Source organism: Grampus griseus (assembly GCF_964374135.1).
Source record: "Grampus griseus genome assembly, chromosome: 5".
NCBI lineage: Eukaryota > Metazoa > Chordata > Mammalia > Artiodactyla > Delphinidae > Grampus > Grampus griseus.
Window position 1 is genome coordinate 73,114,386 of NC_138998.1, and position 13,555 is coordinate 73,127,940.

General features: G+C 36.3%; 1 protein-coding gene across 1 annotated transcript in view; it reads left to right on the forward strand.

The window, feature by feature from the left end:
- OSBPL11 (oxysterol binding protein like 11) overlaps positions 1 to 13,555 on the forward strand; it is a 99,945-nt gene that overhangs the window by 59,000 nt on the left and 27,390 nt on the right. The window contains exons 9-11 of the mRNA XM_082655389.1: positions 374 to 872; positions 3,749 to 3,935; positions 10,521 to 10,703. Coding sequence (XP_082511515.1) covers positions 374 to 872; positions 3,749 to 3,935; positions 10,521 to 10,703 — 869 coding nt within the window. The remainder of the gene's footprint in view (positions 1 to 373; positions 873 to 3,748; positions 3,936 to 10,520; positions 10,704 to 13,555) is intronic.

Below are 13,555 nucleotides of genomic sequence, written 5' to 3' on the forward strand. Positions count from 1 at the left end.
CTTTTAAAAGTAATATTATAGGGACTTCCCTGGTGATGCAGTGGTTAAGAATTCCCCTGTTAATGCAGGGGACACAGGTTTAATCCCTGGTCTGGGAAGATCCCACATGCCGCGGAGCAACAAAGCCCGTGTGCTGCAACTACTGAGCCTGCGCTCTAGAGCCTGTGAGCCACAACTGCTGAGCCCACGTGCCACAACTACTGAAGCCCGTGTGCCTAGAGTCCGTGCTCCACCACAAGAGAAGCCACCGCAATGAGAAGCCTGTGCACCGAAACAAAGAGTAGCCCCTCAATTATCTGAAGATACTAATTACTGTTTTTTTGTATTGCTCTCTCTGGTTGATTTGTTGTTGTTGTTGTGGTTGTTGTTTTAGGTGGTGCTGCCTACATTTATCCTAGAGAAGCGTTCCCTGTTGGAAATGTATGCAGACTTTATGTCTCATCCAGACCTGTTTATAGCCGTCTCTAATGGAGCTACAGCTGAGGACAGAATGATTCGTTTTGTTGAATACTACCTTACCTCATTTCATGAAGGCCGTAAGGGAGCCATTGCTAAGAAACCGTACAATCCTATCATTGGAGAAACGTTTCACTGTTCCTGGAGGATACCAAAACGCGATGTAGCATCCAGTGTCATTAGCAGCTCTTCCACCCAGGCTGTCACAAATCATGCTCCTCCATCAGAGGAGGCTTTGAGCCAGGTGGGATCAGACTGTTACACAGTCAGATTTGTTGCTGAGCAGGTTTCCCATCATCCTCCAGTCTCAGGATTTTATGCAGAATGTGCAGAGAAGAAGATGTGTGTAAATGTGCACGTCTGGACTAAGAGCAAATTCTTAGGCATGTCGATAGGTGTGACAATGGTTGGGGAAGGTAAGTAGAAAAATTATTCTCCAATTTTTAATATCAAACTATAACCTTAAATTTGGGGAAGCTAGAGAAATATTAGTTATAAATTTGAACTGCTATGTGTACTACTTTTTTCCCCAACTCCTAGTATGTTTCAGAATACTGGTGGCGGGGGGAGGGGGCATATCTGTCAACAAATATGAATTCTTTTTTTTTAACTTTTTTTTCTGATTTTAAATGTAAATTATTTTTATTATAGAAAATTTAGAAAACTTAGAAGTATCAAGGAGAAACTACAAGTATCTCTAATCCCTTCATCCAGAGATAGATAAATTTAACTAGTATTTTGTATTTTTTCTATGTGTGTATGTTCATACTTTTAGTTTTATAAAATTAGGATTCTCTCTATGTAGTTTTTTGTCCTCCTTTTTTGCACTGAATATTCATTTTCCCAAGTTATTAATAATGCTTTAAAACATGTTTTTGTTATTATAAACAGCACTCAAGAAATATTTTCTAGGTAAATCTATATCTACATCTTTTGTATTTCATAGGAGATATTCATAGAATATTTTAAAATATATTGCCAAACTTTATATCTACTCCAGCAAATGATTATGAAAAAACAATTTAAGGAAATACAATATTTTTTGGCTAAGAATAGAAAAAACAAATTAACAATAACAAAAATATCTCCACAGAAATCATTGCAGAGTTAATGAAAATATAATGGTCTGCCATTTTAATGTTAAGGAACACTCTCGTGCATAGGAAAATTTGTTCTAAATATAAACTTACAGTGTAAGCATAGCATAATTAAGCTTATGACCCTAACATTTTGAAATTGTGTTATTTTAGCCTTGAAGAAAATATATTATCCCCTTTTTAAGCTTTCCTCATCTTTAACTCCTGTTGTGCTGTCTTACCAATTTCCGAATATTTCAAACTAATCAAAACTTTTATAACATTAGAAGATATTTTATTAGTTAAAAAAAAAAAGTTTGTTATCTCCAGTTATAAGCTGCATCACATTAACCCTAGGCTCTTCACAAATCAGTTTACTTACTTTAGAAATGAAAAACCTGAAGCCTAGAGGTGATGGGATGTGTCCAGGATCATAGAGGTTAAGGCATAGTCGGATTTAGACCCTCATTCTTTGACACACTCTCCCTGAGGACAGTTACTCTTAACAGTTCATGGAACAGAGAATATCTGGTGATAGTATCCTCTCCCACTCCAAGAAAGGAAATACCTCAAGAAATGAGGAAAAGCATTAATATCTTAACCATGCATTGAGAAGGATGTATATGGTAGTTATTTTTTGATTTGCTAGTTATATATTCATGGATTTGTCTTTTTTAAATTAAATTGCTATTGACACTCTCAACAGAAAGTAAATTAAATCAGAGAATGGAACTTCTGAGAGTTTATTTTGCTTCTGTCAGCAGCCATGTTTTTATTGAAAAGTAGGGGAAAATTCTGTTTAATTATCAGATAAATGAGATTTTAGAATACTTTGAATCTCAGTTATCCTAACTAGTCTTATTTTCCCATTCAGTAGAAACTGATTATATATTTATTAGACGTTAAATTCCATAGTGAATATTGCTTATGTTAACTATCTTCCTAGAAATCAAAGATCATGAATCTAGTTTATAAGGCCAAATGTTTTTAGAAAAGTATGTGATATCCTTTCCAACTTAGAATTAAACAACAGTTATTATTAAATACTTGAAATATAACCAAGTATGTTATGTATGTCTTCTGACAGCTCCCATTATATATAAATATATCACATACAGAGCCATGTTCCTTTTCAAATGGCTCAATATTAATTGTTGCCCGTTGTGAAAACTGTTAAGGGCAATACAAATTAATAGTTGGCGTTGCTTTATGTAAAGTAGACTACTTTAGAATCTCAGTCTGTCTATTTGTTTATCCTAAAAGTAGACTATATTAAAATATTTATCATAATTTTTGCCCTTATTTGTGAACATTAAGAACACAGTAGTTAACGAGCATTCATTAAGAGAGACATGCCATCATAGTTCAGACTAGTAGTACACATCCAGTTCGGTATTTGTTTTTATGGTGAACTAGGTAATGAGCTTAGTTAGGTTAGTAATGTAGCTCAAGTCTCCTTAATGTCTCTTAATTATCTAGGATAGATTGATTACTCATTTATGTAATTCCCCTTTTTTTTGTAATTCCCTTTTTTATATGTTTTTTAAAGCCATCTTTATAGCATCACTTAATGTGGAACAAGCCCCATTAGAATAATATTTGTTTGAAAACTACCACTTCTAACTCTTGTAGCTTCACCTTAAATACTTCAGAATTTGGCAAACAAAATTATTATGAGGACCTTAGTTTATATCATAAAATTACTTTTTTTCTTTCTTAATATGCATAGAATAGAATGAAGAACACTTTCTCCCCGCCCTCGCCCCCCCATCATACCATCTGAGATTAAGGTCTGTGACTCTATAATGTTAGATATTTAGTTATTCCAAAAACTGCTTAAATTATTAGTACTAACTAATGATCAGATCTTATGATGATACAGTATAGCATGGACTTAAATTCTGACTTAAGGTTTTATTTTACTTTTAGGAGCATTAGAGAGAACTCTTAAACAGTTTCCACTGCAACATTTTCTGGTCCCATGAACCCCAAAGGGATAATAAAGTCATAATGAAAGTACCCTCGATTCACTATTACTAGGAATTGTTGTCAAATACAATTGTAAATGAAGCCAATTTCATCCAAAGCTAAAAGACAATTAAGCAAAATTATGATGTTCATTTACCAGGCAGGAGAAAAACTTAATATGGATTTTTCATAGCTGTCTTTTTTTTTTTTTTTAAAGATATTAACCACTTTTATGTTTTCACATTCAGGAATCCTCAGTCTACTAGAGCATGGAGAAGAGTATACGTTTTCTCTACCTTGTGCATATGCCCGGTCAATTTTAACTGTTCCTTGGGTAGAACTGGGTGGCAAAGTCAGTGTCAACTGTGCAAAAACTGGGTATTCAGCCAGCATCACTTTTCATACTAAGCCATTTTATGGTGGCAAACTGCACCGGTAAGAATATTTTAGTGATACCTGGCTCTTATTCTATCAGTTTGATCTTGTATTATAACTCTTTATTCTTTTTCTGCTTTGTTTTATGTGAAATGGGATTGGATTTTTATTCATGTTTATTTTTTGTTTAATATATTTGATCTTTGAAGGCATTCTGGAAATCACGATCTGGTTTTAAAATAGTGACAGATCTATCTTCTCTTGTAAACTAGAACTCCTAACAAATGGACATGTAGCTTCTGGCCCAATTTCTGCCTTTAAAGGGACTCAGACTTGGATCCAGACCTCAGTAGAGGTAGTGTCGCTACAAGTTAGGATGAAAATACATCTAATCATTAAGAAATAGTTCAAGAAGCACAATGATGGAAGCCAATATCTTTAGGCACCAGTATTGAATGTGGCTTTGTTCTAATTCCATCTATGAATCGGCCAGTTATTATACCCCTTTAGTGGCTTGTTGGTCTTTTCAGCACTCGTCCAGATCACCCAACTCCATGAAGATAAGTTTTCTAATAGGATCCTCAAAAGGATACTGACTCTTTCCTTAAGCTTTTGATGTCTATTCTGTCTGTCCTGAAGTAGGGATAGTTTTCTTTTTCTACAGAGCTTTTATTGAAGAATAACATACATACAAAAGTATAGAAGTTGATTTGGGGCCATTTCAAATAGTGCTGCTAGAACATTGTGAATGTATGTATGAATTTCTGTTTGGTAGATACCTAGGAGTGGAATTGCTGGGCTGTAGGGAATGAAACTTTAACTTTATTACTGCCAAACAGTTTTCTTACGTGGTTATACCAAAATGCACTCTCTTCAGTCACGTATGAGACTTTCAGTGCATATAGCTATTTTACTTCTTCACCGGACAACTACTCAACAATCTTAGAAGTGGAAAGAAAGATTTATTGGCTCCCAGGCATTGAATGGCCTTAAAAAACACAGATTTCAAAAACACTGAAGCAGAGAATTAAAAAAAAAATTACAGATCACCCAAACAGAATCACTGGAGATTGTCAGAATAGTCGCCTTTTATCCTTAGAGAAGGTTTTAATATGGTTCACACTTTGTTATATGTGCTTCTACTTACTCCTCTCACCATAGTGATTACAGGATTCAAACTTTACATTTAGAAGGGACTTTAGAAGTCACTACACCAACATTTGCTAGGTGTCTAAATCCTTTTGCATCATACCCGATAACTGATTTGTTCATTGTGTTGGTACCTTATCATTAGTACAGAACTCATAATGCATGAGGCAGCCTATTCCATTTTCAGACACCCCTTATTTATATGAAGTTAAAGTTGAAATCTATATCCCTGTAACATTCCTGCATTGGTGAAACCATTCTTCAAAGTATATAATTGAGTCAAATGCTTAGGGGACACAACTACAGTGAAAAATTTGCCAAGTCCAGCACTTTTTATTGACAATGATATTGATGAATTTCTTTTCTTTTTTTTAAATGAAGTATATTTGATTTACAATATTGTGTTTCAGCTATATAGCATAGTAATTCAGTATTTTTGCAGATTATATTCCGTTATAGGTTATTACAAGATAATGGGTATAATTCCCTGTGCTATATAATATATCTTTGTTGCTTATCTATTTTATATGTAGTATCAATAGTTTGTTAATCCCATACCCCTAATTTGCCCCTCCCCCCTCCTTCTCCCTTTTAACTACAAGTTTGTTTTCTATATCTGTGAGTCTTGTTTCTGTTTTGCATATACATTCATTTATATTATTTCTTAGATTCCACATATAAGTGATATCATATAGTATTGGTCTTTATCTGACTTACTTCACTAAGCGTAATATTCTCTAGGTCCATCCATGTTGTTGCAAATGGAAATATTTCATTCTTTTTTATGGCTGAGTAATATTCTGTTTTTTAAAGATATATATCCCATCTTTTTAAAAAAAAAATATATATATATATATATTTATTTATTTGGCTGCTCCGGGTCTTAGTTGTGGCATGTGGGATCTTCGTTGCGTCATGCAGACTCTTAGTTGTGGCATGCAAACTCTTAGTTGCAGCATGCACGTAGGATCTAGTTCCCCAACCAGGGATCAAACCTTGGCCCCCTGCATTGGGAGCGTGGAGTCTTACCCACTGGGCCACCAGGGAAGTCCACGACTGTGGACTTTTTTGAAATCATTATTATTCATCATAAGGTTCCTCTCCTCTGTGAACTTTCTTGGGTTGATTAAGAGATAAAATCCCTTTTAAGGATTTCCCATATTTATTCTATCCATATGCGTTATCACATGTTGAGCCATGAGTGGGAACTTTCCCATATTTATTATGATTCAGTGGGTTCCTTTCCATTATTAAATCTTTGCTACCGAGAAGGAAATAAGAGGCTGTTAAAGGCTTTCCCACATAACGTTCATTTGTATTTCTACATATGAATTTTCTGAGTTTTCAGTTAACACCTATTTCGTATCTAGTACACATAATGTTACCTCACTTGCATGTTCAGAATTTTCTTCAAATTTTGTAACAGCTCAACTATATGATAGCTATTCTGATTAATTTTTAAGTCTTGATTAAGTTTCAAATGTCCTTTTATAAAAGCTCATTATAGTTTTGAGCTCAGGTTAATTTTTTTGTCAAATGCAAAATATCCAAACCTTTGTCCTGAATCAGTGCTTTATCTTGCCTTAAATTATAATAATAAATATAAGCTATAATTTATCATACTGCCAGGACTACCTTAATTTAGAGAATCAAAATTCATCCTCCAAATCTTACCGTTGCCATGACATTTAGATGGTTCCTTGCTGCAAATATCCTGCATAGAAATTTTCTCTTGGTTTTCATACTTTGACTTTTTTAAGACTCCTAATAATTTTAGATAGATATCCTTGGTTTGTTAGTGATCAGTCATTATATTTGCCATCTTATTTCTTTGAATTTCTTATTTAAATTGGCTTCTTTTCTCCCTTCATACTTTTTTACCTATCCATAAGGCCACAAGTATTGGATCTTTTTGTTACTTGGAAGTATACTTTTGGTTGACTCCAAAGTTTCCTCATTTTTTCCACTCTGATTTCCCTTAAGACCAATGGTTTTACCTAATTTCTCATTTAAAAGATTCATATTTGAAACAGACTTCTCTATTTTGATATCTTTTCTTTTTCAATTTTACAGAATATTTTAACTAAGACTCTCTTTCATGTCTTTATTAATAACCATGCCTCCCTCCTCAGACATAGCCTAGTTTTTCCACTGCTGTCTGCAATCAAGCCAGACACATTATCTGCTGTCTGCATTTGATATAAATATATTATCTTCCACTTGTCTTTCCTTACTCCCTCATTTTCCACAACTCTCTCTGATGGAGCCAAACAGGCCTAGTTAACTATTCCTCATGTCCTTGTCCATCTCCTGATCCCATTTTCCACACTCACTTTAGGATGGTGATTTTTTAAATATATGTAGCAGTATAATGTCATTAAGATTTATGTTAACTAACTGCTAAGTGGCATACTTTTCTGCACACTGAAGATATAGAAAAGTAAAAAGACAATCTCTGCCTAAGGTTTTAGTCTAATATTAGAATGCAGGACCCTATCTTTGGAAAGCATTTATAAGGCTTTTAGGAAAAACTCATGTATAATAGACAATTAAAAATAAAGTCTGTTATTATAGTAACCATAGTGATGGAAAAGGACAATAATGCTGTGAACCTGGGATTAGGTAATTATTGTACCCGAAAATACTCTTCTGCTAAAGTAAAAAGAGCAACATGATACTCAACGTACTTCTTATTGTCTGATAAAGGACGCCTATGACTTTTTTCAGGAGAGAGAAACTACTTTCCTGGTATTAAATTTTGAAGGGATTTGTATCAAGTATTCTTATGTAGTGGCATTGAGTAACATAATAGAACAATGTCTTTAGTTCTGCATAAGATGTAATTCCCTTCATGTGGTATTTCTTACATATACATCAGTAAAATCCAAAGCTGAAGTCTTAACTTTCAATCTTTAAATAAAATTTTTCTGTATGAAGCCAAGTTAATATATCCAGTGATTTTCTGGTATTCTAAATAGCTATAGAGACAGGGTCTAGATAATCTAAAAAGTCAACTTGAGGACTTCCCTCGTGGTCCAGTGGATAGACTCCACGCTCCCTATGCAGGGGGCCCAGGTTCGATCCCTAGTCAGGGAACTAGATCCTGCATGTCGAAACGAAGATCCTGCACGCGGCAACAAAGATCCTGCGTGCTGCAACTAGGACTTACTTTGCGTAGCCAAATAAATAAGTAAATATGGAAAAAAAAAAAAAACCTGATGTCATTCTTAGAAAGTGAGACAGTAAATGCCTTATCGGTTATCAGTTATCCTCACTTTAGAGATGAGTAGGATGGCAACTTAAAATTTAACTCTTTGGTAAGTATTTTAAAGGCAGCGTATTCCATATCATTATTTGATACAAGACCTAGATTTATATGCTTTAGATATTTAGATATTCATTTACATATTGTCTGTGATTGCTTTCCTGCTACAGTGAAAGAGTCAAGTTGTGACAGAGACAGCCTGGCCCACGAATCCTAAGATATTTACTTTCTGGTCCTTTATAGACGTTCACTAACCCTGCATTAGACTGTTAAGAAGAATTGTTATAAGCAAAATGAGGCGAGGCCCTTCTTCCTCCTTATGCTCCTTTTGCAAGTTCCTCATGGCCTGCCTCTAGCATGTGCAATTCTTGTTCCCTGCCCCAGTTCTCATCACGATGCTCTTGCTGTGTGTAGCTGCACTAAGCAGCAAAGACCCCGTGTAACCCAGCATGCATGGACAGGGACCTAGGGTTTGTTACTTTTTAAGTGGAAAGGCTTGTGAAGGAGATAATGATAACTTGAGAGATTGTGGCAGTAAAAGAAAGATCAAGTGAGAAACGGATTATTATTCCTCAGTTCACAGAATATAGTTCTGGGTATATGTGGTTGGAAGATGGAAGAGGTAAGTGTTCAGTGTCATCTCTTCATATCATGTTTGGTTACAGATAAATTTTCAAGGAAGGAAACAATGTTGGCAAGTGGGATCAGAGAGGAAACATGGATGTCACAAAAAACATTCAGTCAGGCAAAAACCCTTAGCAGTGTAGTTATTTAAGTTCAAACGCTTTGAGGTATAACCTAGAGTTCCCACTCCTGCTGTAATCAAGCAGACTTGTAGTCACGCTGTTCTTTGTGTCCAGTGAGCTACAATTATGCCTAATGTTTAATTTGGGATGTTTGGTGTGCTCTTGATTCCAAACCCTCGTACACCTTGATCTTTAAGATCTGGCTCATTTGCTTATTGGCTCCTACACCTCTGCCTTGAACTCTGAATTTGTAGACCATTCACTTCTCCTGCTTAAAAACTACGGACTCCCTAAATTCAACTACAACCTTCTGGTTCCCAGGCCCTTGGCTTATATCTGGCAAATGCTATTTATGGTTCCTGAGCTGTCACCTGAACCTGGGCTTTGGTCCTTTGGATTCCCCCCCCCAGCTTTTTAAATATTCATTCATTCATTTTTATTTTGGCTGAGCCTCGTTTTAGTTGTGGCATGCGGACTTCTTAGTTGCGGCTTGCATGTGGGTGGGATCTAGTTCCCTGACCAAGTATCGAACCTGGGTCCCTTGCATTGAGAGCATGGAGTCTTACCCACTGGACTACCAGGGAAGTCCCTGGATTCTCTTTTGAATCCAGATAAACCGTAATCTCTGGCACACTGACCAGAACCTAACATTTGCCCACTATTCTTTGAGTTCTGAACCTCTGTCGAATCTGACCCTGTTGTTGCTTGTGTCCGACAGTGAACATAAAGTACTTCATTAAAAATAATTAGACCTGTTTCTATTCCAGCCTTCATTTGAGCTGCATCCTGTCTGTGTCCAGCCAGATAACTCTTCATTAAACTTTCAACAACATTAGTGCTTGAGTTCTCTGAGTTTTGTGTAGATAGTGATAATTTTTGTATACCAGTGCTCTTTTTGTCAAGAGAATTAACAAATGTTTAATGTATCTTTTATTTTTTTCTACCTCTTACTGATTTGTCTGGTTTCTATATTTAATTTAAAATTAAGCTTATGTGGTTTTTATACAGAATCTGTATATCCAGAATTTAAAATATAGGGACTCTAAACTTTTAAATAGGACTAATTTGAAAAAAAAGTTGAATAGACTGTAGTGTTGTAACATTTTTATTCTGTAATAAAAAAGAAATGTTAATATTTTTCATATTCCTAGTTTTAATATTATAATGGTTGTTTATAGCAAGCATTTAAAATACCACACTTTGTGATCACATATGGTAACTGAGTCTCCAGTTTGATTCCTAGTATTCTTTCTCAGATTAAATTGATGTTATTTGAAAAAATTATCTAAGAAACTACCAGGGATTTACAAAGACTTTGTAACTGACAAATTGACTTGTAACTGAATTTGGCGCTGACAAATTGAAGTGATATGTGTAACTAATTTAAACAGAATTCACAAAGTACATTCTGGGTTTCAGAATTCCTAAGAAATAAGCAATATTACTTCCTAGAGCATATCTTTTTTTTTTTCTGTCTGCTTCTAGGGTTACAGGTGAAGTAAAGCACAACATCACCAACACTGTTGTATGCAGAGTACAAGGGGAATGGAATAGTGTTCTTGAGTTCACTTACAGCAATGGAGAGACAAAGTGTGTGGACTTGACTAAATTGGCAGTGACAAAGAAAAGAGTAAGACCTCTGGAGAAGCAGGACCCATTTGAATCCAGGTATGTCATCCTTGCATCCATCCAGGAAAGAGTCAGAAACTCTGGATCTTAATCTAAGCCTTTTCACTAACTTCCAGCCCTGGGCAAGTCACTTCACTGCTTTGCATCAGCTTCCTCATCTATAAATTGAAAGTATTGGTCTGATCTGATGCTCTTAAACCCCGTACCAGCTATGACATTATGTGATACATAGTCACATTTTAGTAAAAATAAAACATTAACTGGGCAAAAATATTAACATTTTGTAGTCAAAGGATTACTATCCTTATCATAAAAACTCTTCCAAATTATTAACAAAAAGATGGGTACCCCAGTAGAAAAATAGGCAAAGACACAAAGAGGTAGTTCACAAAAATAGAAAAAAAGAAATGCCCACTAAGAAAATGAAAAATTGTTTAGTGTAATTAGAATTTAAAGAAATGTAAATTAAACAATAAGACAAATTCATTTTTTAAAATGGTATCTCTTTTGGAAAAAGTATGAGCGAATAGACATTTTCACATTGCTGGTTAGAGAGGTAAATTGCTACAGCCTTCCTAGAGGGTATTTTGTCAATATATGTCATAGGCCTTTAAAAGTAAATGAAGTGGATCTATATGTGTTAACAAGGTAGTCTCCAAAATGTATTGGCAGTGGTTGCTTCCAGAGAGGAATACTGGGGTCTGGGATAAGAAAGAGACTTAACGGGCTTCCCTGGTGGCGCAGTGGTTGAGAGTCCGCCTGCCGATGCAGGGGACACGGGTTCGTGCTTGGGTCTGGGAAGATCCCACATGCCGCAGAGCAGCTGGGCCCGTGAGCCATGGCCGCTGAGCCTGCGCGTCCGGAGCCTGTGCTCCGCAGTGGGAGAGGCCACAACAGTGAGAGGCCTGCGTACCGCAAAAAAAAAACAAAGAGACTTACTCTTCACAGAATGCCCTTTTGTACTGTTTAAATTTTATGTCACATGGAAGTATTACTGTATCAAATGCAAGGAAGCATTAAACATCTTAAGAACACATAAATGAAACCAAACAATTTATAAGTAGATGTGTAAAGGGATTTAATACCTTTTAACCAAAAACTCAGGTTCAGTCAAAAAATAAAACAGCAATGATTGAAAAAAATTCTTCTATGGGTGTATTTAGGATTTATTTAGGAGAGTTTGTCAAGGTTTGGTCTGTGGACCCCTGGGGCCCTTGAGACCTGTACAGGGGGTCTTCAAGTTGAAAAAACTTTCATAATAATGCTAAGATATTATTTGTCTTTTTCTCTCTGTTTGCACGTGCATTGGTGATACAAAAGCAATGGTGGGTGGCACTGCTGGGCCTTAGCACCAATCAAGCAGTGGCACCAAACTGTACAAGTAGTCGTGGTATTCCTCACTGCCATGCAATTTTTTTCTTTTCGGCCTTGCAATTTTTTTAAATACCATTTTCTTTTAAAAATCTGCTTGAAAAGCAGTACAGATTGTTAGTCTTATTAAATCTGGAACATTGATTACCTGTCTTTTTTAATATTCTGCATGACAGATTTGGAGTATACATAAAGCACTTGTGTTAGATAATAAAGAAGTACAGTGGTTATCTGGAGGAAGAGCACTTGTTCAGTTGTTTGAGTTACAAGCAAGTTACCCTTTCTTGAAACACTATTTTTACTTAAATGATCGACAAAGTAAGGCTGTCCTAATTTTAATATTGGGCAGACATTTTCCTTATAAATGAACGATGTGAACATGGCACTTCAAGGAAAACAATTGGCAGTATTTTTTTTTCTAAGATGTTGGGGGTAGGAGTTTATTAATTAATTTATTTATTTTTGCTGTGCTGCGTCTTTCGTTTCTGTGCAAGTGCTTTCTCTAGTTGTGGCAAGCAGGGACCACTCTTCATCGCGGTGCGCGGGCCTCTCACCATCGCGGCCTCTCTTGTTGCAGAGCACAGGCTCCAGCCGCGCAGGCTCAGTCGTTGTGGCTCACGGGCTTAGTTGCTCCGCGGCATGTGGGATCCTCCCAGACCAGGGCTCGAACCCGTGTCCCCTGCATTAGCAGGCAGATTCTCAACCACTGCGTCACCAGGGAAGCCTGGCAGTAGTTTTTGCTAATAATAAAATTTAAACGGAAACAACCTAAGTGCCCATTCACAGATAAATGGATAAGGAAGTTGTGAGGTATATATTTTATATATATATATATGTATAATGGACTATTATCCAGTCCTTAAAAAGATGGAAATCCTGGGCTTCCCTGGTGGCACAGTGGTTGAGAGTCCGCCTGCCGATGCAGGGGACACGGGTTCGTGCCCTGGTCCGGGAAGATCCCACATGCTGCGGAGCAGCTAGGCCCATGAGCCATGGCCGCTGGGCCTGCACGTCCGGAGCCTGTGCTCCGCAAAGGGAAAGGCCACAACAGAGAGAGGCGCGCGTACCGCAAAAAAAAAAAAAAAAAAAAGATGGAAATCCTGCCATTTGTGATAACATGGATGGATGCTTTATGTGAAGTCAAGTCTCAGAGAAAGAACAAATACTGTATGATCTCATTTACATGTGGAATCCAAGGGGAAAATAAAAAACACTGCCCTGTTGATGGGAATATAAATTGGTGCAGCTGCTATGGAAAATAGTATGGAGGTTCCTCAAAAAACTATGTACTCCTATGTTCACTGCAGCATTATTTATAATAGCCAAGATATGGAAACAACCTAAGTGTCCATAAATGGATTAATGAATAAAGGAAATGTCATATATATATATATATATATATACACACACACACACACACACACACACAATGGAATATTACTCGGCCATAAAAAGAATGAAATCTTGCCATTTGAGACAACATGGATGGACCTTGAGAGCATTATACCAAGTGAATTAAG